Here is a 22768-nt window from a genome sequence, read left to right as displayed (position 1 = left end):
GGACGACGTCGTCGACAATCGGGTCAAAACGCGTCAAAATTCAAATTTCACAAAATTTCGACCCGCGATCGATCGTCACAAGTGGTTAACTCGAGCCCTCGGCAAATAACGGTGCAGGCAATGTGAATTACGGCGATCGGACACGTCGACTCTCCGAATTGCGAAGCTGGTGCGCGCAGGAGTGCGAATTGTGCAGAAGGCCACCCTAAGGCTCGGGAAGGTCCTATAGGAATCCATTTTGGGTTTCCTCATGTCGGTTTCATCCTTCTAAGTGTTAGAAGTCGATACCGCACACGCGAAACTCCAAATGAGGACGGAAATAGGTTGAACTAAAACGAGGCGGGCACCACTTCTAAGGTTCTAAGATAGTCGCAGGAAGACCCCTAAGGCTAGATCCTAACTCCTACGAGGAATACTAGACCTCACGAAAATTGAGGTCAACAATGCCATATGGAGAATATTTCTCACACTTTCCTTAATTATATTTAATTTTAGAAATTTCCTATTAATTTCTCCCATATTCTTTTGATTTATGAGACTGTAAATTTGTTTTAGATTGAAAGACATTTTCTGTAGTATTCTCAATTCACATATTCAATCTTTTTTCATATGCTTCAAGGCATCCATTTAATGCTGTTGGTGATAAAGTTTCTTGATCCCTTGATTCTTCAGTTGCATAAATTATTGTATCATATTTTTTTTTACAAGAAAATAGTATCTTTTCTATTATTTTCTTGTTAGACATAGTTGCTACATAGGCTCTCATTTGATTACCTTTTTTTCTTTATCTTGGAATAATAGTCTTTTACAGTCTCTTTATCTTTAATTTTGTTATTTGATGGAGCGATCCTTCTTAGTTCCTTGAAACTCCTCCAATAATGTGTCCCACGCTTGTTTTGTAGTTGTTGCACCTATGATTCGAGGAAAGATGCCATCTACCATTGCTTGTTGTAAAACAAATAATGCTTGAGAGTCCTTTTGTTGATTCTCTTCAAGTGCTCAAGTGCTTTCTTTTGATTTGTTAGAAAAGTTGAAGTTACTTCCGAAATATTGAATCCTTCTTCAACGATCTTTCACAAATTTTGAGAGCAAAAATAGTTCTTCATTTAAATGGACCAATAATTATAATTTTCTCCATTGAAGATTGGAATCAGGATGTATGAGAGGTTTAAGTCGGCCATTGTAGAAATATGAAACTGTAGAATGCCCAATGAATAATCGAACGATGCTCTGATACCAATTGTTGGAAATTTTTGGAGAGAAGAGGGAGATTTGGATTGTTGGAAATGGTTGAGAAGAAGGAAAATTTTATTACTAAGATTTGCTGAGTAGTTTTTAGCTTATATGACAACAACATGTTTGTCAATGATAACATGTGTTGGGTGTGGTTGTTGCCCGTAAGAAGTTGTCGGTCACCAGAATCAAAATCCCGTCGCCCGCTTCGGAAGGACGTTTTAATTTACATATAGATTTAAATTTAAAATCAAGTATGAAAATCAAGCTAACCCCATATTTTTCATAGTTTAAATGAAAGAATCGAAATCCCGTCGCCCGCTTCGGAAGGACGTTTTAATTTACATATAGATTTAAATTTAAAATCAAGTATGAAAATCAAGCTAACCCCATATTTTTCATAGTTTAAATGAAACAGTGCTTTACCTCAAACCCTATATATATCCCGGGAGATAAACACAATACTTGAGGATGAGACTCGATCAAATAAACTAAGAAATACATGACATCCGTTTATTCTGTGAAACCGTTTTATTTGTCGATAAAATTTTAAGCTGGGTTTGGAAAAACTTCTTATAAGGGCAAACCCCTATAGTTAATTACATCTTGAATGACCGAAATCACTTAAGAACACTCGATAAAAATCAGAAAAAATTATCTTCAAGGACTTCAAAAGGATAGGACTTTTCAACGAAATCGGACAAAGAGGTGTGAAAGGGGAATAACTTAAATTTGGAACATTTATTACAGAATCCAAAGGAAGAAGAACTAGGGGATGCCACAGCTCCAGAGGAGATCCTCGGTGACTTCTCAGTCTATCCTATGGTTTGGCTTCAGTTTTGAGGAAAAATTATTTAAATATTTCATCCTGCCAATTTTATTTTATTTAGGGCTTATATTTGTGTGAAACAATCACACAAATAGCCTGAGAGTGCCTGGAAGATGTGAGGAATTAGGTCGTAACGAACAACAACCTCAAAATCCTAAAGCGAGTTAGGGCTTAGATCGTCTGCTATACAAATGCCTAAAGAAAAGGTTGAGGATTTATGTTGAGCTAGACGAACAACCTCGAAATTCTATGGATTATTGTTTTAATTTCTAGGAAAAGAATAGTTTAGCTGGGGAAGACATGTTCTGCTGTTGAAGATTGTCGTGCTGCCCACCGCGCTAGTTCGAAGCTCCTTGTCGTGACAAGTTTAAGTTTTATAGGGTGTCCAGTTATGATGTCAAATCAAATGACCCTATGGTAGTAGTTCTCTAAACATCCTATATAAAAGGAAGACATGCTTAAGACTATATAATATAAAATATGCAGTACAGGACAAACAGTAGGATGCATGTAGAATGGTAGGAGGTAGAAACAAAATTGGTATAACATGCTGTACAGTACTGTAGCAGGTAAAAACATGAATAATATAACATGCTGTACAGGACAGTAGTAGGTATAAACAGGGAAATGAAGTGCTGTAAATGTAAAGCAAACCTGTACGCCCGTGAGATCCGTTAGGACTTAAATATAGCAAGCTGAAATGCATCGCCAAAAGCAAAGTCTAGAAGAAACGTCATCCAGGAAATCCAGCCCGTGAACGCCCGTGAGATCCGTTGTTTCTTAAATATAGCAAGCTGAAATGCATCGCCAAAAGCAAAGTCTAGAAGAAACGTCATCCAGGAAATCCAAAGAAGAGTGTAACAACGACTCATGACAGAAAACTCGAGAAAATCAACGAGAAAAGACTCAAGTAAAAATCCTCAAAAATCTTGAAGAAATCCTAAAAGAAAAGAAAAGAAACACGAGTTCCCTGTCCCAAAGCTTCGATAAAACAAAAAAAAGTTCGGGTAAGGGGGACCGCAAGTACTCATGTGGGGCTAGACTCAGATATATATATATACTCGAGGGTCCACGAAGGCTACTTGGTCTCCCGAATGTATAGAACCCGCCACTCATCTAGAAGTGTGTCTTGAACCTCACCTAGAGGGCTATTTCCCAGCCTAAATAAGTATTCGTCAGGTGGACAATCAATTTTAAAATGTATTTTAAAATTTATGTTTTTGACATGCACATAGGTCTCAAAAAAAAAAATTTTATAGTGAAAAATATATTTTTATTTTTTGAAATAAGTTTTAATAATTTCTATTGTCCACAAGTTGATTACGCTGTCGGGCGTGGGACTGCCAACCACCTGAGGAGGTTCGAACCAACTCCCGCTAGACTTATGTCGGTGAAGAATACCGTTATCCTATTGTTCATCAAATACCTGGATCTTGATGTTATAGGATAGGACATCTTTCTGCTCTATCTTCAGTGTGCCTTTATCATCAACACCCTACGCCCCAAAACAAATTACTTGCGACCTTGATTGATGGTTTCACGTATAGCAAAAGACTATATGTGGACACTTATGCGTCGGACATAAGCATCGAAAACCGAACTAAGAAGCAAGAGAAGAAAAGAACAAAAATGGGGTGAGAGAGAGGAGACACCGATCCATCTAAAACACCGAAAAGGAGAATAAATCAGTTCTCAAAACTCTTATCAAAAAGATCTGGAAAAATATGGCCCAAGGTCTTTCCTAACAAACATGAAAAGGCTACTTTGCACTGATTTTTCAAACTTCAAAGACATAAGATTAATCAAATCAACCAAATGCTCTCTCAAATAAGACTTGCAAATCCTCCAAACCCCAAGTTGATATCAAAATCTCCCACTTCCAAATTAATCCATGGCCTCACACATCAAACAAACACAAAATTTTTCAAACCATCAAACAAACACAAAATTTTTCCAATGCACTGAGGTGTAAGACCCACAGCCTGTATCGGTGCACTGAGGTTAAAGTGAGGTAAAGCCAAGAAAATTCACGGGTAAAAGCCAATATCAGCACCATCTAGCTCCAGACCCGAATAAACTCCTAAAGGTGACTCACGACCAAAGCAAAACAAGGCCAATATAAAAGAGAGAGACCCACGGTTAGGACTTAAAGAAGGGAAGGACTCATGGCCACGACAAACAGGGCAGTCCAAACCAACTCCAAAGCATTGTAAGCAAGGCTCACAGCCAAGACCCAAGCCAAGACACGAGGCAAAGGGAAAGGGAAGGCTCACGACCTAGGCTAAGTCCAAGGCACAAGACAAAGTCCATGACTAAAGCAACTCAAATTCATTCCACAAGAACTTTGACATACACAAGAGAGTGTAAAATACCCTCAATCTCTTTGAAATGACACACTTACTCTCCCCACGATCATCCAAGCAGTTTAAGCCTAAACAAGAGAAGCTAAAGCCAGGTCCTCATAAAGCACAATCAGAACTCGCCATAAAGCCAAAACCAGTTCCTTAAAGTTCCAATGAGGAGCTTAAATGTGTTAAGATAATACTTTTAACCAAAGCAAAAGCCAAGCTTCAATAAAACCAACACCCAAATCTTCCCAAAATAAGAAATCGAGTCACCAAAGCAAGAAAAAGGAAGAACCCCCAATAGGCAAGAACCGAGATTCAACACAAAACCAAAGCCAAACCATGTTTTTCACCAAATTCCAGACTAGTTAAAGACCAAACCGAGCCAAGCAAGGCCAAAACCCGAACCCAGCAAGGGTCGAAAACCAAGCTGCAATTGAGACCTCCAATACTAAGCCATAATAAAAGTTAGAGCAATATTTTCATGCCTTTAAGACGTCTCAAAATAGAACTACCACATGGTTTGAGTGAAAGTGGATGAAAGCTTCATAATAAATATACTAACATGCTTATGAGAAGGGCCAAATTATTTCAAACTATCCTCTTAATTACTTCCAATATAAGTATGCCTTGGGAGATAGGAAACATGTCATAACTTCAGCACTTTAGATAAGCAAAGTAAAAGAAAGGACTAATAGTATGCCACATTGCTTAACCAAATATAACTTCTAGCACCACACCACAAGATCATCATCAGAGGCTCGACAAGGCCATAACCGAGAGCCAGTAAAGCACCGAGAAAGGGAGGGAGAAGGAAATACACACCCTCAAGCTTTTAAATGCCATTCCCACATAACAAATGTATAAAGAATAAGTTAGAACATGTTTAGGAATGAGGCAAATAGTAATCTTCCTATTCTAGCATGCTAACAGGGCTCGACAGAGAACAGGGACGAACACAAATAAAGCGCAGGGGCTCGGTAAAGAGTAGGGCCGAACACAGGCAACAGACAGGGGGAGAGGGAAGTACCTCCTTAAAGTAGAATCACAAAAGGAGTTGCAGAAAAGTATTCCCTAGCCAACACCTCTCTCCAGCAACAAGGAGAGTTCAAAAAAAACTTAAGAGAGTGAGTATAGAAGAGTAATAGAGAAAGGTCCTCCCCTGAAAATGATTTTCGGCCCCTTGAAGCTTAACAGAGGAGCTCTGATATACGCTAAGGGAAGAAGAAGACGAATGATTGAAAAAAATCCCGCAGAGATCGAGTGTAGAGGCGCGCCATACCGTTTGCGGCTCGAGGAGCCAGCAAATGATGAGGAGGAATGAGCGACTTCGAGAGAGGGGAGCGCGGGAACCTTCGTTCCAACGACTCGAGTTCGTGGGGTCACACGAGGGACCACGGCGACTAGAGCAGAGACGCGAGAGGGACGGACGCACGAGCGAGAGACGGAAAACGTGAGAGGGGAAATGAAATTAGGGTAGGTTTATAAATTTTATTTATAATATTAAAATATTATTTATTTTTATACATAATACTTAAAAACATCTCCTTCTCCAGAAATGCTCTCGCGACGAAATAAACGTCTCTCCTAAGCAAAATCGACGTTCCGGACGCGTCGGCGCAGTCCGTTTCGTCATCCAGAGTCGTCCGGGCAGCCTCGTCGTCGATCGGGTTAAAAACGCGTCGCGGTCCAAATCCTATCAAGACTTCGGCTTGAATTTGATTAAACAGGACGACGAAGAGCGCAGCGACGCCAAATCAACGAGCAGAGTCAATCCTAAGGTCGACAGTCCTTTAGGAATGCTCCCTGAGTTCCTTCGGAGTAGCCTTACCTGCTAAGCAATAGCGGTCAAGACACTACATGGAACGTCAAGTCGAGCGAAGAAAAGTTCAAAACTGCTAACGGGGAGGGCTTCTTCACTATTTTTCTAGGAGTAGTCGACAGAAAGGTACTATGGCTAGATCCTAGGCTACTAAGGCGGGGAAAACTACACCTCGACCGAAAGCGAGGTCAACAATGTTATGCCTATTTATAGACATGAGAGACTAATTCTCAAATCTTTTAAACTCTTACAATTCTTTCTAGAGAAACATAATCTAGATTCTTCTTATTTAAATATTTTATAGTATTCTCATTTAATACAAATATCCTAGAATCTTCTTCTTATGACTAGATAGAATAGATTATAACATTAGAGAAATAACATCAATCTTATCAGGAGCATTCAGACGTGTATTTAGGTGCGACATGTACAATTTTTGTATTTATAGTTTTGGGAGCTTGTATAGAATTTTGGGTGCATGCTTTTATTATATTGGATTTAACTGCGCTGTATAAATATATCTGTTTTGATGATATGATTTTCAGGCTTTCAAGTACATGTGAATGTAAGTGAATTATGAAATGAAACGTATCAGTTATGTTTGCCACAAATTAATTACATTAAATTATCACCCACTCAGATATGATTCTACAAGTCGTGACGAGTCTTGGTGAGAATTTAGTCTAACCGAATTGTCCGCCTTTGTTGCGTCTTAGCCAACCCTTAAAGGGAGGGCAGTTGGGGGTGTGACACCACCTGGACTGCGCCAGCTGACGTGTGGCACTTCCTACACCCCTATGGGCATAGGCACACTACGACATAGGTAGGTCTCATTTTGTGATTTGTGGGGAGTGAGCAACACATTTATCTTATTGTATATTGTCCATGGAGTATATCTTTTATTCTAGTTGGAGTAATCCTCTAGCCTGGTTTGTAGATTCATGTCATCACAATGGCAACAATTTCCTTTGCCTTGTCATGATTTAATGGATAACTCTCCAAAAGTCAACATCTAACTTTAAACTGATAATTTAGCTAAAATACTTTAATGAGTTGACACATTTAATGTTCAAAACATTCGTAAGTATTGAATGATATGGGTAGTCCGTATGTCAAACCAAGTTTCATTGTCTTACAACTTCTTGAAATTAACATGTATTTTGACTTGAATTTCAAATAGAATTATACTACTATATGGACTATATTCAGCCGACATCGATATTTTGCAGAGCTTAGTTTGATTTCTACTTTAACTGTTCTGGGAATTCCATTTATGATGATCTTCATTGCAATTTTATTGGGCCCGAATTACTTTTTCTAAAAAGTTATATCTATATTTATGCATAATCACTAAAGTATGCATGCTGATAAAGGATCTTGTAGGATGGACATAATCCGCCAAAAGAAGAAAATGAATCAATAAATCCATTTTATTTCCGAGTGTTGGTGTTATACTATTTACTGTATTGATATCCTAATTGTCTGTTCATTTCAGAGATATAGCATGCCACTGTTATCGTTGTGTTTTGATTGATCATTTCCATTCATCTTTTTTATTTGTTTCTGTTACAGGTTTGTCCTGTCTCATTATGTCGCTATATTCCAAACTCTTCTATCTTATGAACAGGTTCTGACTTTCTTCTGAAGTTTTGTTTTATGGTGCCATTTTTTTACGCCAACTATTAAAGTTGTGTTTATGAACCATTATTTTTAAACTACCCTAATCAACGTTTTTGTTTAACTATCATTTTGCTACTTTTTTAATGAATCTTCTTACTCTTTTCTAGTGCTATGTGTTTTCAGACCATCTTATCCTGGTTTTTATTAGCCATTCCTCTATAGTTGCCTTATTTACATTTTCATTTGATTTTTCCATCTACACTATATCTTTTTACAGGTTAGGCTTGGAGAAGTGGATAAGTAACTCTATTGTAGCATGAGAGGCTATTGTTTCGAGTAATAGAAACAGTCTTTTTGCATTTTGGGCTTAATTTTGCATATCTCAGATCCTAATACCTCACATTTCTAAAAGATTAATAAGGATGAAATAACACTTCATGTTCTTATTTTACCAACATTCATCTTTATATTTTCTCCATGACTGCATTAAGAATGTTACTTATATCACCATTCCTTGTATGTGCTATGCTCAGAATCTCTTTTATTTTTCTTAGTTTTATTAAAAGTTCTTATTGCATTCTCATATGGACGACCCACTTCTTATGCATTTTTTTTTCCTCATCCACTTGGATGATACAATTAACTTTTGGGGCATTTACTTACATTCCGCGCAATTCTTATATATTTACATATCTAACACCTAAACTTTCATATTTGCATACTTAACACTCAAATCTTTCACATCATATCAAAAATGCCACTATCAATAACTTTTTAAAAGTGAAATACAACTTTTATGAACAAATTTTTAATACCGAGGTGTTATAAATTTAAATATCAAACTTTAGGTGTTAGATATGTAAATGCATAATCATTGTGTGGTATGTATGTAATTTTCCCTAAAGTTTTTTGATCTGTCATAGTTTTGTAGAACTCCCCTCCAGTTACCATGATATTCTATTATCATTCAGCTCCAAGGAGATGAGACTCCATTTTGTTCAACTCTGTTTAATCAGACTAGTTACATATTTATGCAGTCCTAGTTTTCTGCATGGTATAGAAAGATACTAGTGACACCTTATTACTTCCTCTTCCATAACCATTTTTCTCTGATATGTTTAAATCCGATGCTTCTAATATCTAGCAGGTTCTACGGCACCAAATATGCTCTCTCCTTATGACTTCTCTTCGGACAAATGTTGAGGTAAAGTTCCTATTTTGTCTAATGCTCTTTCTGAATTACTTTTTCACATAACATCCAGCTAATATTAGGAAGCTGAAATGATAATTTGATTTTATTCTCTCATTTTACATCTTATGCGCATATAGCGGGAGGGTGAATCTGAGGAACCTACTTTCAGGCGATTGGTACTTCGCTCTGTTGCTCATATTATTAAGTTGTATAGTACATCCCTGGTGACTGAAAGCGAGGTACTTCTTGTTCTTTTCCTTCTTATAATATGTGCATGCGTTATGCCGGTGCCCAAGGGGTAATTTAGTCTTTTATTAGCCTAAGGGTATTGATTTTTTTATTGTTTATTATTATTTAGTATAAATAGACCCTACTATGTTTAGGGTTAGGGTATGCATGTGATTGGGTTTTTAGAACTTTAGGGTTAGGGTTTGGGAGAGATTTGCCCCCTCTTAAATTGTAGGATTTGGGAATGATCGTCTACCTCTCGAATTGTATGTGTTCATCTTTGTACCTGTGTTGTTTTGGATTATTAAAAAAAGTGAAATTTACTTTGCCCTAAATTTTGTGAAAAATCATGTCGATTTCTGCGTAGGATCGTATCAGTTGGTATCAGAGCATCCATTTTTGGGAGATTACCACAGAATCTCTGCTAGCATGAGAAGTAGTCATTGCTAGCGTGAGAATTAGCTGAGAAGCATTGACAGGATCCCCTGGTGACCAAATCCCACGATACGATCGCTAGTTGGGAGACCACGACGTTATTGCAGTGTATAGTGAAGGCTACGACATGATCGCAAGGTACAATGACTGGAAACTCACTTCTTTCTCCTCCCACTCCTTCCAGCAATAGAGTTGTGAGTTCAACTTGCAGAGAATGTAACGACACGATTATGTCTTCCTTCTCATGTGACGATCGACGTGATCGTGGGGTATAGAATGCAGGAAAGTTGAAGCTTCGCGGCGTACAAGAGTTCCACACTTCTGTTGATCAAAATTGGTGATTGGTTGGGATTGCGTCATAAAGGAGTTTCGCATTGCTTGTGAAGGAAACTCGTGATTGGGATCTGCGACATACAGAAATTTAGATTGTGGCTTCTAGAGTTCCTCGCGGCTTCCAATAGTTCCGTCGAATCACATATAAAAATTTCGGGATCGTGACATCCATTGTTCCACATACGCCAACCCGTGTTCAAAAGTTTGAATTTCGTGATTTCAATGTAAAGGAGTTTCAAAACTATCCAAGAGTAATGACAGTGGATGCTTTGGGAAACAAATTGGTGGACGAGGTCAATTAATTTTGATATGTAATGGAGGATTGTTTCTCGAACATGGAGGGTAGGTTCACAGCCCTAGAAGAAATGATAAAGAAACCCTACACAAAGCCTCCACTCATTCTCATAATCTCTAATCTCCACTATCTTCTTTGTCGATTGCACCCTACTTTGTAAAAGAAATTACTCTCATTTTGGGTAGTTGGATGCACTATGTCCATACTCATGGTTCTTGAAATACTTCTTGACTGTGAATGTCTTGCGGTGCTATCTGATCAATCTTTTTTTTATTTTGTACTGGATTCTTCTTATGAAGGGCTTTTGTTGCATGATCCCATGGTTGAACTTAGTTTGAAGGGTTGGGGGTTCTAATACTGCGGTGCTACTTCTTAACCTTTAGGGCTAAAGTCTGGAGATCCTGTAAGGTGCAATATGAATGTAACTGCACCATATTGCCAAATGAAGGTCTTGCTTCTCCAAGTTATCAGACTATTATATTTTCTTTTGGCTCTACCAACTATCACTTTAATATAAACTATTCAAACTTAATATTGTACTACTTCAATGATATTTTTTTTTGCTGCAAATGGCAAAGTTTCAAAAAAAAAATACTGATTGCAATGTGTTGCGAGGTATCTGCACCACATCATCATCTGGGACTAGATCTTGATATTTCTTTTTCTTCCAGCGCTTCAAATTCTCTCACCACAGGGAAACACCTTTTTTAACTTTATGGTTGCTAGTTTTGCCTTCTATTAGGTGAAATGTCTTTGTACTCTCGTTCTACTTTTTTGAGCCACTCAATGAACTTTTTAAGATCCATACGGTTGCCAAAATCCAACAAATCAACTTCCACTCTAAAATCCTCCTCTTTCCTCCATTAGTCGGTGCCGAATGGATGCAACATCATCTCTTTTGCGGCTTTTTGGTGTAATAGTTTCTTTTGTCATCTCCTCCATCCGAGTAGTCACAATTGTTGCTGTGGATGACACTCCCAAGTTGTCTCCTTTTAAAATAAGCAAGTCTCCTTTGTAATTGAAAAATTTTCCACAACATATCTTTTGTGGTAAGCTCACGAGCACATCTTTGAAATTTTCTCCTTGGTTGCACAGTGACTTGCTCTTTACTTAAGGATTTCTGCTAGAATAGGATTGTGGATCTAAGGTTGGCTGAGGGTGTAGGTTTTGGTTGTAGGTGTACAAAAGTATTTTTGATGGAGATAGGAACATTAGATTTTGAAGGTTTCGGGTGAGGGTTACGGTTATAAATTGAAATTAGAAATGGGCTCTGATATCAAATGACACAATTCTAGGATATTCAGAAAGTGTTTAATGATCGGATCTAGTGGTGAGGTTTTGTAGAGAGGCAAGAGGAAGAGAATATATGAAGTTTGTTATGTTTGGAGGACGAAAGGATAAATGCGGATGCTGTCCAGGGGGAAAGATGTCATAATACACAACCTAATGGCGATGTTGGCTAGCATGAACCACACGAAAGATCCACCTACTTGTCCTGGATGAGCAAAAAGCACAACACTTGCAGGAGGAAAATGATACGATGCTCCTTTGGGATTGAAATCAGATAAACAATATCTAAATTGCATAAATCAAAGTAAATGTCTCCCAATAAAAAAATTAAAATATTTAAAATGTTCCAAGCAAAATAACCCTACTTTTATTTCAAATAATATAAAAATAGGGTCCACAAATTTTGCAGCTGCCAATAGATCGAAAGTCCCGCTACACGGCTTTCATGGGTCCTGATCTTGATCTTGTGACCCCAAACCATAAACCCGAAACACATCAAAATGGTAAAATTGTTATTTTTTTTTCTTAGTTTTTAGTTTTCACTGTTGAATAGACCATCTTCAATGCTCATTATAAAATTATAAGAGCTTTGGTTGACAATTGACGCTCTTTGGGCATGAAGCTAATGTAGGGTAAAAGGGTTATAATTTATAGTTTATAAGTGCTAATTGCACTGGCTACTTTTTGGTGAATCCATTCTATGACGTCAACTTGGTTTTATTCTAGAAAAGGCACTCGTTTAGCTCGTTTTGGAAATTTTTTCTGTAGTTTTTCATCTTCTTTTAATGCCATTGTTGATCTTTGAATTGACATTTTTACCTAGTTTTTTTTTTTTTTGAGTCCAAACCGAAGAAGTTATGAGTTGGTTTCTGAAACTGAACTGAACAAGCGAACCTGGTTTTTGTACTTAAAATCAGGCGCGCTTCTTTCATTAAATCTAATTCTTCAATGCGGATAGGGCAGGGTACATAGGTTATAGAAAGTTGATGGTGGGTGCCAATATCTAAATAATTGAACAGCCTTAGATTGTCTAGTAATGCATATGAAAACTGATCTTATCTGAAACATATTCAGGTTTTTTTTTGGTCTATGTAATTTCATTTTTATCATACTCTTAGGCAAATATTATTTCACTATTTTGATGTTTTACCTTAAAGGTTTTCATTATATTTTTGGTTCACAACATTCATTTGGTTCATACAGGTGTTTCTCAATATGCTGGTAAAAGTGGCTTGTCTTGATTTACCGCTTTGGCATCAGATACTTGTCCTTGAAGTTCTGAGGGTAGTGATGTTCAATGCTGTCTAGCATTTTATTTAGTTTAAACAAATTAATGTTGTCTGTTGTTATTGTTTCTTTAGCAGGGATTTTGTGTAGAAGTACAGACACTGCGCCTACTTTTTAAGAACTTTGATATGTAAGTTTAAAGAGCTTTTTCTTCTTAGATGCATTGTAGAATTGACTAAAGCTGCACAATTCTCAAATTTTTGAATTATGAATTGCTCTTAGAATTGTTCTCTTTTTCTTTTTGTTTCTTAGATGCTTTTGACTCTGATAGAAAGGCAAATTGTCTCAAATAGATTGTTATTTAAGGGCATTGCACTTTTTGTTTACAGTAATGCGTTACATTTTCTTCAGAAACTTTCTTTATCTTTTTTGTTTTGTTTTTTTTCACAGTTCTTCATTTGTTAGTTGTAAAATTTGTTGTAGTATGAAACATTACTTTGTTTTTTTTTTAAACTTTATTTCATTTAAGGGCATTGCATTTTTTGTTTACAGCAATGCGTTACATTTCTTCAGAAACTTTCTTTATGTTTTTTGTTTTGTTTTTTTTCACAGTTCTTCATTTGTTAGTTGTAAAATTTGTTGTAGTATGAAACATTACTTTGTTTTTTTTTTAAACTTTATTTCATTTCCTATGAAGTCTCTAGCTTGTGCCATGTCATGCTTATTAATATGAATTGCTTGGTATCTAACTAAAGATACGACACATTTGCTTGCCTTGATAATTTAAATTATGGAAATAAGTTCTACAAAAGGTTATGAAAATAATCTGCCTGGCATGCAATTAGAGATACAACACATCTATTGTCTTTGATTGCTTAAATTATGGAAATAAGTTCTACAATGAAAGGAGGGCATACTCCCTAAACATGTATACGCCATTGAAACCAGAAAGATGCACTTCCCCTTTAGAGCAAAATGGAAATCTAGAAAATCAAGTGCATATATTAGAGACATTTTCTTTGAAATACAGACATAAATATGCCTCAATCCAAAGTTATGCATATGCGTTATATTAACACCACCAAATTTTTAGTCCCATTGGATCAAATTTCATTCATAAATGTAATTTATATATGCATTGTCATTGTTGTGCATAGACTTCAATGAACATCTCGATATTTCGGTTGAAGAACTCACAAGGTGTCTAAAAATATATACTTTTATGTGTCTAGATGTTCAAAAATTTTGAAATCTAATAAAGTGGTAAGAAGTTAGGCATAAACAACTTGGTTTAAGAGAGCACTCGGTTGGCTACAAATGATCAACATTGTTTCAATCATCAAATAATAATAATTTAAACACCAATCATGGATCACTATTTAGAGTAATAGTTAAAAGAATAAGGCCAAATATTTAAGTGAAAATCTAATCCTATCAATTCTAACAATTGTTCAAATTTGTGCCTATTCTTATCCAAAATTAGATAAAAACCTAATAAAATGGTTTAAATCTAAAAAAAGGAGAAATTTTGCTATCAATAGAAATGGGCCTAATAAGACTTCAAATTTCGCATTGATGGCTCAGTTTGATTTATTATAACTATTTGTGGTCTCTTGGGCTTTTATGGATTGATTTTATCAAATGATTTGATCTGTATGAAGGTCTGCTCTACATGATAATTATATATGCTAGGAAGGCTGTGAACAAAAGATGCTGGGCCATGTTACTTGTTTAAAAGCATTCAACTAAATTAGCATTAATAACAAATGCTTTTGATGGAATGATCCATGAAGTACATGTGCATAATTGACATTACTTTTTTAGATTATGGTTGGTGATGATGTATTTGGTATAAACTGGTAAAGAACTATTTTCATATGTAAATACTGATATTTTTTTTTTCATAATACATCCTTATCGCACTCATTTGATTGGTCTTTGCTTACTTTGTTAGGGATCCTAAAAATACAAATGTTGTGGAGAACATTGTTAAAGCACTTGCTCGAGTTGTATCAACCATTCAGCTGGTATATGTGGTACTTTTGGTGGTTTAATTCACCATCATTTTATTTTCCTTTTTGTTTATTAATATTTTTAACGTTTGAAAATATGCCCTATTAGTTCTTACATTTGTTGTTGGACAAATATAACTTTTTTTCTCAATATATTATTTCAGGGAATGATCTAATTACTTGCACATTAATTTAATAACATCAATCTTTCTTATGCTTCTTTATTTTTGTTGTCTTGTATTTAACTTTAATGTTAAAATGTGTTATGTAAGGTTATTTAGTTTTATTAGCCATAATAAGGTAGCGAGTTGTGAACCCAAACTATATAGTATAGGATACAAATCCAACTTGAAGGTCATATCATAAAGTTCAATTCGCTTAGATGGAACTCAACATTATGACTATTGAACTATAATTGAGCACTTTTTTGCCTTTATAAAGACTCATTTGCCTCTGTCGCCATTGGAGGATTTCTTGCTGCATATTCTCCATAGAAAGCTCTTGGACACCTCTTTGCTGATTTCGTCTAGGCAGTGGCGTCCTTTTCTCTTAATTAGGTTTCCGATAGATATAAAATTGTGATTCATGGATAGTCGGGTGTTTAAAATTTTGGGGTAGGTGTCCGGGTGAAATTTTTGTGGAGGTAGGAAAATTTGGATTCTGAATTTTATTTTGGATTGCGGATTGGAATTATATTTGGAATGGTTTTGGAAAAAAAAATTTCTTTTGGTGGAGTTGTTAGGTTAGGTTATTAGAAATTTTGGTTTGGGGTGAGAGAGATAAAACTCTATAGTTTTAGAGCTTGTTGGGCTTTGATACCAAATGACACTGAACTACGACTCCTAGAAGGTGTTCGGGATCATGAGAAGGAGGTAGAGGAATAGTTAAGGGATGAAATTTTTGGTGATTAGCGATATTTGAAGGGGGATATATGATGTTCGGTGGCTATCCCAATTGAAAACAACAAGAAAAATCATGAAATGTTGGCACAAATGTCGAGGAGTGGTGTTAGTTGAAATTGCAGCGTGGATAAAGACACAACAGTAAAGTTGTGAACAATAGTTGGCTGCGAATTGAATGACGAAGGAGGCCTTAAAGCATTTGAAAGAGATCACCACATCGATCCTATCAGGTTACAGACGCACCGCCTGAAATAAATTTAAGTATACAACACTCAAATAGAGATAACCTAACCAAAATCTAAAGTCCTTCAAATCAGTAAAATATCAACACATTAATAGTCTCTCAAGTAAAACCTTGCTTAGGAATAAGAAAAATAGGAAGTAAATCAAAAGGAAAGACAAAAGAGCTAAAACAGAAAATCCTCAGGCAGTTGTCAAGGTTGTGGTTTCGACAATCACTCAACGGGATCATGGATGCCCCCTTCCCGTGGTTCTGTGATTGCGCTTTGGCGTCATTTATGATACCGGAACGCGACTAAATGCCCATGGAAAGAAAATATTATTACTAACTTTGAAATAGGAAATTAGAAGAAGTCAATGCGAAAATATGAAATTGCAACCAACAACAACACAATACTAGCCCTACGGTTGAATCTAGGGTGGAAGAGGTGCTAGCAAGGGGTTTGGACTCCTGAGGGGTAACGAAGGTTGGGGGGGATCAAGGAAATGATAACAACAGTGCACAACACTCTATATTTTTCTTACTAGCAAGAGCACTAAATTGTTGTACAAATAAAGCTTGAGAACTAGGAATAGCGCGCAACGCAGTACAATCTTCTCTCAAAGTAGTAACTTTAGGATCATATAGAATATGTAATTTGACATCTTCATACTAGGAGTTGATACTAGCTTGAAAATTTATAATAGCCATTTGTTTTCTTTAAGCTTGTTGAATTTGGACATCAGTACTGAAGGGCAATAGTCATTTGATTTTCTCAAACACGTTAAATTGCATACGATATATGTTAAGCGATTGATCCTGTTGTTCAACTCGATAGAACTCCTTCAAAATATCAAGGATTCAATAAATATTTCCTCCCAGAAAACAAACGCTGATTCCTCCATCGCATCTTTAACATAGTCACAATGAATGATATAATCAGATTTATCTGGTTCGATAAAATTTCGTATTTGTTTCGAGAGTTGGGCATCAAATCTTCATCCACTTAGAATAATTTAGATCAATATCAACCGTGGGATTATTAATGATGTCTTTCTTGAGAAATATTTCTTGTGTAGAGTCAAATAGTTTTATTCCAAATTTATCTTCTCATCAGTAATTTTAGTCCCGAATGAAACTAAATTTGTCATAAGATGTTTTTGTTCAATAAATATGATTACCACCCAATATTCAACGAGATTGAGTCAATGAATCTCGATGATGTGATCCCATTGTCTAGTCCGAGCAATCCAATAAGCTGAACTGTTTCCGGATGCCACGAAAGATACAATACCAAAGTAATTGCAGGAAACAAGTGAAGGAACATATACTTTCTCTGTAAATCGAAAGGCTAACCAATTCTTTTGAGGATTGAAGAGACAATGAGCAAGTTCGGTAAGCCTTAAAACAAGCAATTCGATTCGGCTTTGTTTCCAAATTATAGGCAACCTGATTGTCAACTCTGTAAATTTCATTTTAGGAAAAGCTGATCACTTCGAAGAAAAGGCAGTGAGGGTTCATTGGAGCAACGTATGCTGGTCGAAACCACAACACCGTCGAGTTGATCTGTGGACCACTGTAAGCTGACAATCGAGGGTTGCGAACAGACAAAACCGTTCGAAAAGACGATGAAGGCCATCGACGAAAAAAAAAACTCACTAAATGTAGCTTGAAATCATGACTCCTTTGGTTTGTCTTTTCCAAACGAAGCGAATGTTCCTCTTTGTGTAGGTGCAACTAAGGCGGGCAATTCAGATGAACTAGAACAGTTCAGATTGATCGACGAAATAGACTGTGTAGACTCAGTAGACAAAGTTGAGTGATGAAAGAGACAACGCCATTTAACAAAGCAACACCATCGATGAAGACAACCTACACAGATGAAGCTAATGAAGACAAGCTACACGCCTCCTAAGAGAAGGGGAAGCAGACGAAGACTCTCATACCATATAAAGAGAAGTAAATATTTTTATTCATAATTGAACACATGTTACATATTTATACACACCCCCATCTCTATAAATTAGGAATATTTTTAATATAGAAAGGATCATGTGATTAGATTTCATCTAATTAGATAACTAATATTTATATTTCTAATAGACAAGCTATATTTGTCTATATATATATATATATATATATACATATACATATATATATATATATATCTATATATATGTAGATATATATCTATATATATATATGTACATATGTACATATCTATATATATATATGTATATATATATGTATATATGTACATATGTACATATATATATATAGATAGATATATATGTACATATGTACATATATATATATCTATATGTACATATATATATATCTATATAGATAGATATATATGTACATATGTACATATATATATATCTATATGTACATATGTATATATATGTACATATGTATATATATGTATATCTATATGTACATATGTATATATATGTATATCTATATGTATAGATATATATATGTACATGTACATGTACATATGTACATGTACTATATATATATCTATATGTATAGATATATATATGTACATGTACATAGATCTAGATGTACATATAGATGTATATGTATATGTATATGTATATATATATGTATATGTACATATATATATATATATATATGTATATGTATATAAAATTATAAAACATTAATTTAATTTTACTTAATTTTAATTTGATTTAATTCAATAAAAATAATTATTTGTTTTTATGTTACATATATCATTTCTCCTCACAAAATTCTTTATTCGCATGTCTCGAATTTCATACCATTGCCTTGAATTCAAGCCTATATTTTTTTTTGCTTTCTCAAATTGGATGAGTTAATGTGTCTCCTTTGTGGGTAATTTTAATGTTTTGGGCGCTATGGCTTAGTGGCCATGGTTCCATGTTTTTGAGCGATGTACTTCTAGTCATTTGTTGATGCAAGAGATCTTTTCTTGGTATTTTTGGTGCTCTGGACAATGTAAGAGTTGAGTAATTTTGATTGTTGTAGCGACATTTGAAAACAATTTTGTGAGATATCATGCCTGATATTTGCTAATTTTGCATGTTTGTTTAATTTACATATGGGGTTTTTTCTTGGTAATTACTGACGGTTTAGACATGTTGGTAGAGTCTATTTCTTGAAATGAGCTCTCTTTTAGCGGTTTTGAGCTGTTTATTTAATTTTATTCGATGTTGTGCTTAACAATCTCAATTAATGTCTATTTCATTTAGATTCTTGTTTGTTTTATCTAGTGACATGCCTATGTAGGTCAATACTTATGCTACTATAATGTTCTTAATTTCTTTGGTTTAGATTTGGGCAAATTTTATTTTACGTTTAACTTTTTCTTCCTATTATTAAGTTTAATTTATACATCTGATTTATATTTGTCAAGTTAAGTTTTCAAGCTCTATAGAAAGCTTACAATCATTTAATTTTCATGATATATTAATGAATAAATGAGAAACGCTGTAATTATAGGCAAACTTCAAGGAAGTACGAGACCTTCATCTTCCTTAGTGTGTTTCGGATAATTATAATGCTATGTGGTTATTTGATTTTTTTGTGCTTGTTGTAATCTCTAGAAATCCTACCCACATCATAAATCAAATTTCCTTGTACTATGTTGCCCTGCTTCACTTACGTTCTATAATACCCTTTTCATTATTTACCATTATTTACATTCTTGAAGAGTAAATGAATTACTTAGTTGCTTTGCAGCTGAAAGTTCTCATTGAGAAAACTCTAAAAAAAATGTGAGGGTAATTTCTTCTTTGGATTGATTCCAAGAACCCTTTCACATTAGGCCTTCATCTTCCATGGAGTGTAAACGCTGTAATTATAGGCAAACTTTTAAGGAAGCACAAGACCTTCATCTTCCTTGGAATGTTTCCAATAATTATAATGCTATGTGGTTATTTGATTTTTTTTGTGCTTGTTGTGATTCTAGAAATCCTACCCACATCATAAATCAAATCTCCTTGTACTATGTTGCCCTGCTTCACTTACGTTCTATAATACCCTTTTCATTATTTACTTTCTTGAAGATTAAACGGGTCACTTTGTTGCTCTGCAGCTGAAAGTTTTCATTGAGAAAACTCAATAAAATGTGAGGTTTGTTTCTTCTTTGGATTGATTCCAAGAACCTTTTCACCTTAGGCTACGTAATCTTCTTCTAATTGTTGAACTTCACCTAGCTTGCAAATATTTCTCTTTCCCGTATAGTCCCAGGTCCTTATATGTCTGTTAATTTCTAGGACCTTTTATCCTAGTCTGGAGTTACTTGAAGTCAGGTTTTGTTGGGTGAATAACATAATATTAAGTATTTTTGTGATGTATTTTCTTTTTTCTCTAGGTTCCAGAATCAAGTGAAGAGAGCCTTGCTGCTGTTGCGGGGATGTTTAACAGCAAAGCTAAAGGTATGTAATTTAACTCCACGCATTCTTTATCTATTAACAAGTTTGCACATAAGTATTTTGATAAATTTTTGTTCAAGTATAACGTAAGAGAAGCGTTCAAGGACAACAATATAACAGCTTTCTTCAAATTTTCTTTGCCAGTTAGTGCTTACTTCTTTCTCTTGGCAATTTTTGGGCATATATTCAAGATGAAAATATAGCTGTACCTCATAATGATTCATTTTAATTGATGAGGTTGCATGTTTGTTGAATGCCGAGTTATTTTCTATATTTTCTGTAAGAGAAAAGCAGGTAATTCAGCACACCAAAATAATATTAAATGTTCTTATATTTAATCTTATCGTCTTTAGACTTCTATTCAATGCTTAAGTTTCCCACACACACACACAAGCACACACACAAACACACACATAGAAGTCTTTTGCTTTAGGGATGTTATTTTGGCATTGTAATGTATATTTCTGGAAATTAGAATGCTGCTGTTGTATGTGAGTGCTATATTAATGCCGATGTCTTGGGATTTCTATGGACATCCTCTTCAGGTTTAAGAAACAAACAACAACAACAACAACAACAACAACAAAACCAACAATAACAACATCAACAAAAACAACAATGGCAAGCCTTTATCCCACTAAGTGGGGCTGCTACATGAATCCTTTTTCTCCATTGCATCCTATTGAATGCCATATTTTCATTTAATTCTAACAGATTAAGATCATTTTTTATACAATATGCTCAAGTGTTTTTAGGTCTACCTCTGTCTTTCTTAAGAAAAATTGAATCTAAAACATCTACTCTCCTACAGGATCATTAGATGGTCGACGTATAATATGACCAAACCATCTAAGATAACTCTCTCTAATCTTGTCCGACACTAGAGCTACACCAACCCTATCACGAATATATTCATTTCGCATTGTCTCTAAGTGTGAAGCCACTCATCCATCTAAGCATTCTCATCTCACCAATGTTTTATGCTTCTCTTTTAAAGGCCAACGTTCTGCCCATGAAGCATTGCAAGTTTCACCACCATCTTGTAAGATTTTCCTTATAGTCTAGGCGGTACTTTTCTATCACACAATAGACCCGATGCATTCCTCCAATTCAACCAACCACCTTGAATTCTACTAATAACATCCCCCTCTATATCACCATCACATTGAACAATAGACCTGAGATATCTAAAATGCTCACACCTTTTAAAGATTTGATCACCTATCGTTCAACTTTGCCACTAGTGCTGCTACTGCTAAAATTACGTTCCATTTATTCAGTTTTTGATCTAACCAAATGAAAGCCTTTATTCAGTTTCATAATTCAAGTTTTTCCTGAACTGTTTCTCTAGTTTTATCCACAAGAAGGATACCATTAGCAAAACATATGCCAAGGTACATCCTCCAATAAATGTCCAATAAGACTTCCACAACTAAAGCAAAATGTATGGGCTTAAAGACAATCCCTTATATAATCCAACTGAAATAGGAAAATACTTGGTCAATCCGCCTTCTCTTCGAACTCAAGTAACAACTCTAGTGTACATAACTTTAATGACTTGAATATAAGTCATATCAACACCTTTCTTATCTAGAATTCTCTAAAGGACTTCACGTAGAATTTTATCATAAGCTTTTTTTAAATCAATAAAAATCATATGTTGATCCTCCTTATTTTTTCGTTGGAATCATCCCTACGAAAGAGATTGATGTGTTACTCTCTCTCTCCTCGTTGGATCTCACTACCATGCTCGATGGTGACCTCCCTTTGGGTCCTTTCCTAAAGTTTGGTGAGCTGTCGTAGCACTCTGTGGAATTCATGCTGCATCTCCTTCATGGTGAACTTTTGATCAGATTCAAGCAATTGCCTGCTCGGCGGCATGATTAGGGTTTGGTTATGGGTAGGTGGAATGAGGTGTGTAGGGTGATATAGGGTGGGAAATGAAAATTTTGGTCGTAGATAGGATTGGATATTGGTAGGTGCTAGAAACCCTAAGATAAGACTAGAGTTAGGCTTGCTCTGATATTAAATGTTACCGGAGTTTAGCCAAATAACAATAAGGAAATTAAATATTATTACTCAAATTAAATAAGGATTTACAACCATATAGTTGAAATAGGAAATAACAACACGCACGACACATAACACAGAACTAGGGAGAATCGAAAGTGGTGGTGGTGGCTGTTTGGTGTGAGGGAAGGTGGCAGCAAGGTAGGGAGATGGTGCAAGTGTGTAGAAGTGGTGATGGAACATCAATTCCTTGTTGTCCTGAGTGGCAGTAAGCAGGTCGGGGGCTGGACAACATGTAAAACAGTGAATAGAGGTGGTTCCGGGAGCAGCAGCCACACAAGAAGGCTGGAACAG

At 35.5% G+C, this 22768-nt stretch overlaps 1 protein-coding gene across 12 annotated transcripts in view; it reads left to right on the top strand.

Annotated features, from left to right (window-relative positions):
- The window catches only part of LOC110030700 (protein MON2 homolog), a 109615-nt gene that overhangs the window by 28302 nt on the left and 58545 nt on the right, over positions 1-22768 (top strand). For 5 of the 12 annotated variants that reach the window (XM_020733558.1, XM_020733556.1, XM_020733552.1 and 2 more), the window contains 7 exons: positions 7802-7856; positions 8994-9053; positions 9179-9280; positions 12826-12906; positions 12984-13039; positions 14804-14885; positions 20344-20407. In XM_020733558.1, the coding sequence (XP_020589217.1) occupies positions 7802-7856; positions 8994-9053; positions 9179-9280; positions 12826-12906; positions 12984-13039; positions 14804-14885; positions 20344-20407 (500 nt within the window). The remainder of the gene's footprint in view (positions 1-7801; positions 7857-8993; positions 9054-9178; positions 9281-12825; positions 12907-12983; positions 13040-14803; positions 14886-20343; positions 20408-22768) is intronic. The other 7 variants (XM_020733562.1, XM_020733561.1, XM_020733560.1 and 4 more) reach the window with 5 other exon arrangements.

This window comes from Phalaenopsis equestris, unplaced genomic scaffold (genome assembly GCF_001263595.1).
Source record: "Phalaenopsis equestris unplaced genomic scaffold, ASM126359v1 Scaffold000754, whole genome shotgun sequence".
In the NCBI taxonomy this organism is placed as follows: domain Eukaryota; kingdom Viridiplantae; phylum Streptophyta; class Magnoliopsida; order Asparagales; family Orchidaceae; genus Phalaenopsis; species Phalaenopsis equestris.
This window is presented reverse-complemented; position numbering and strand designations above follow the sequence as displayed.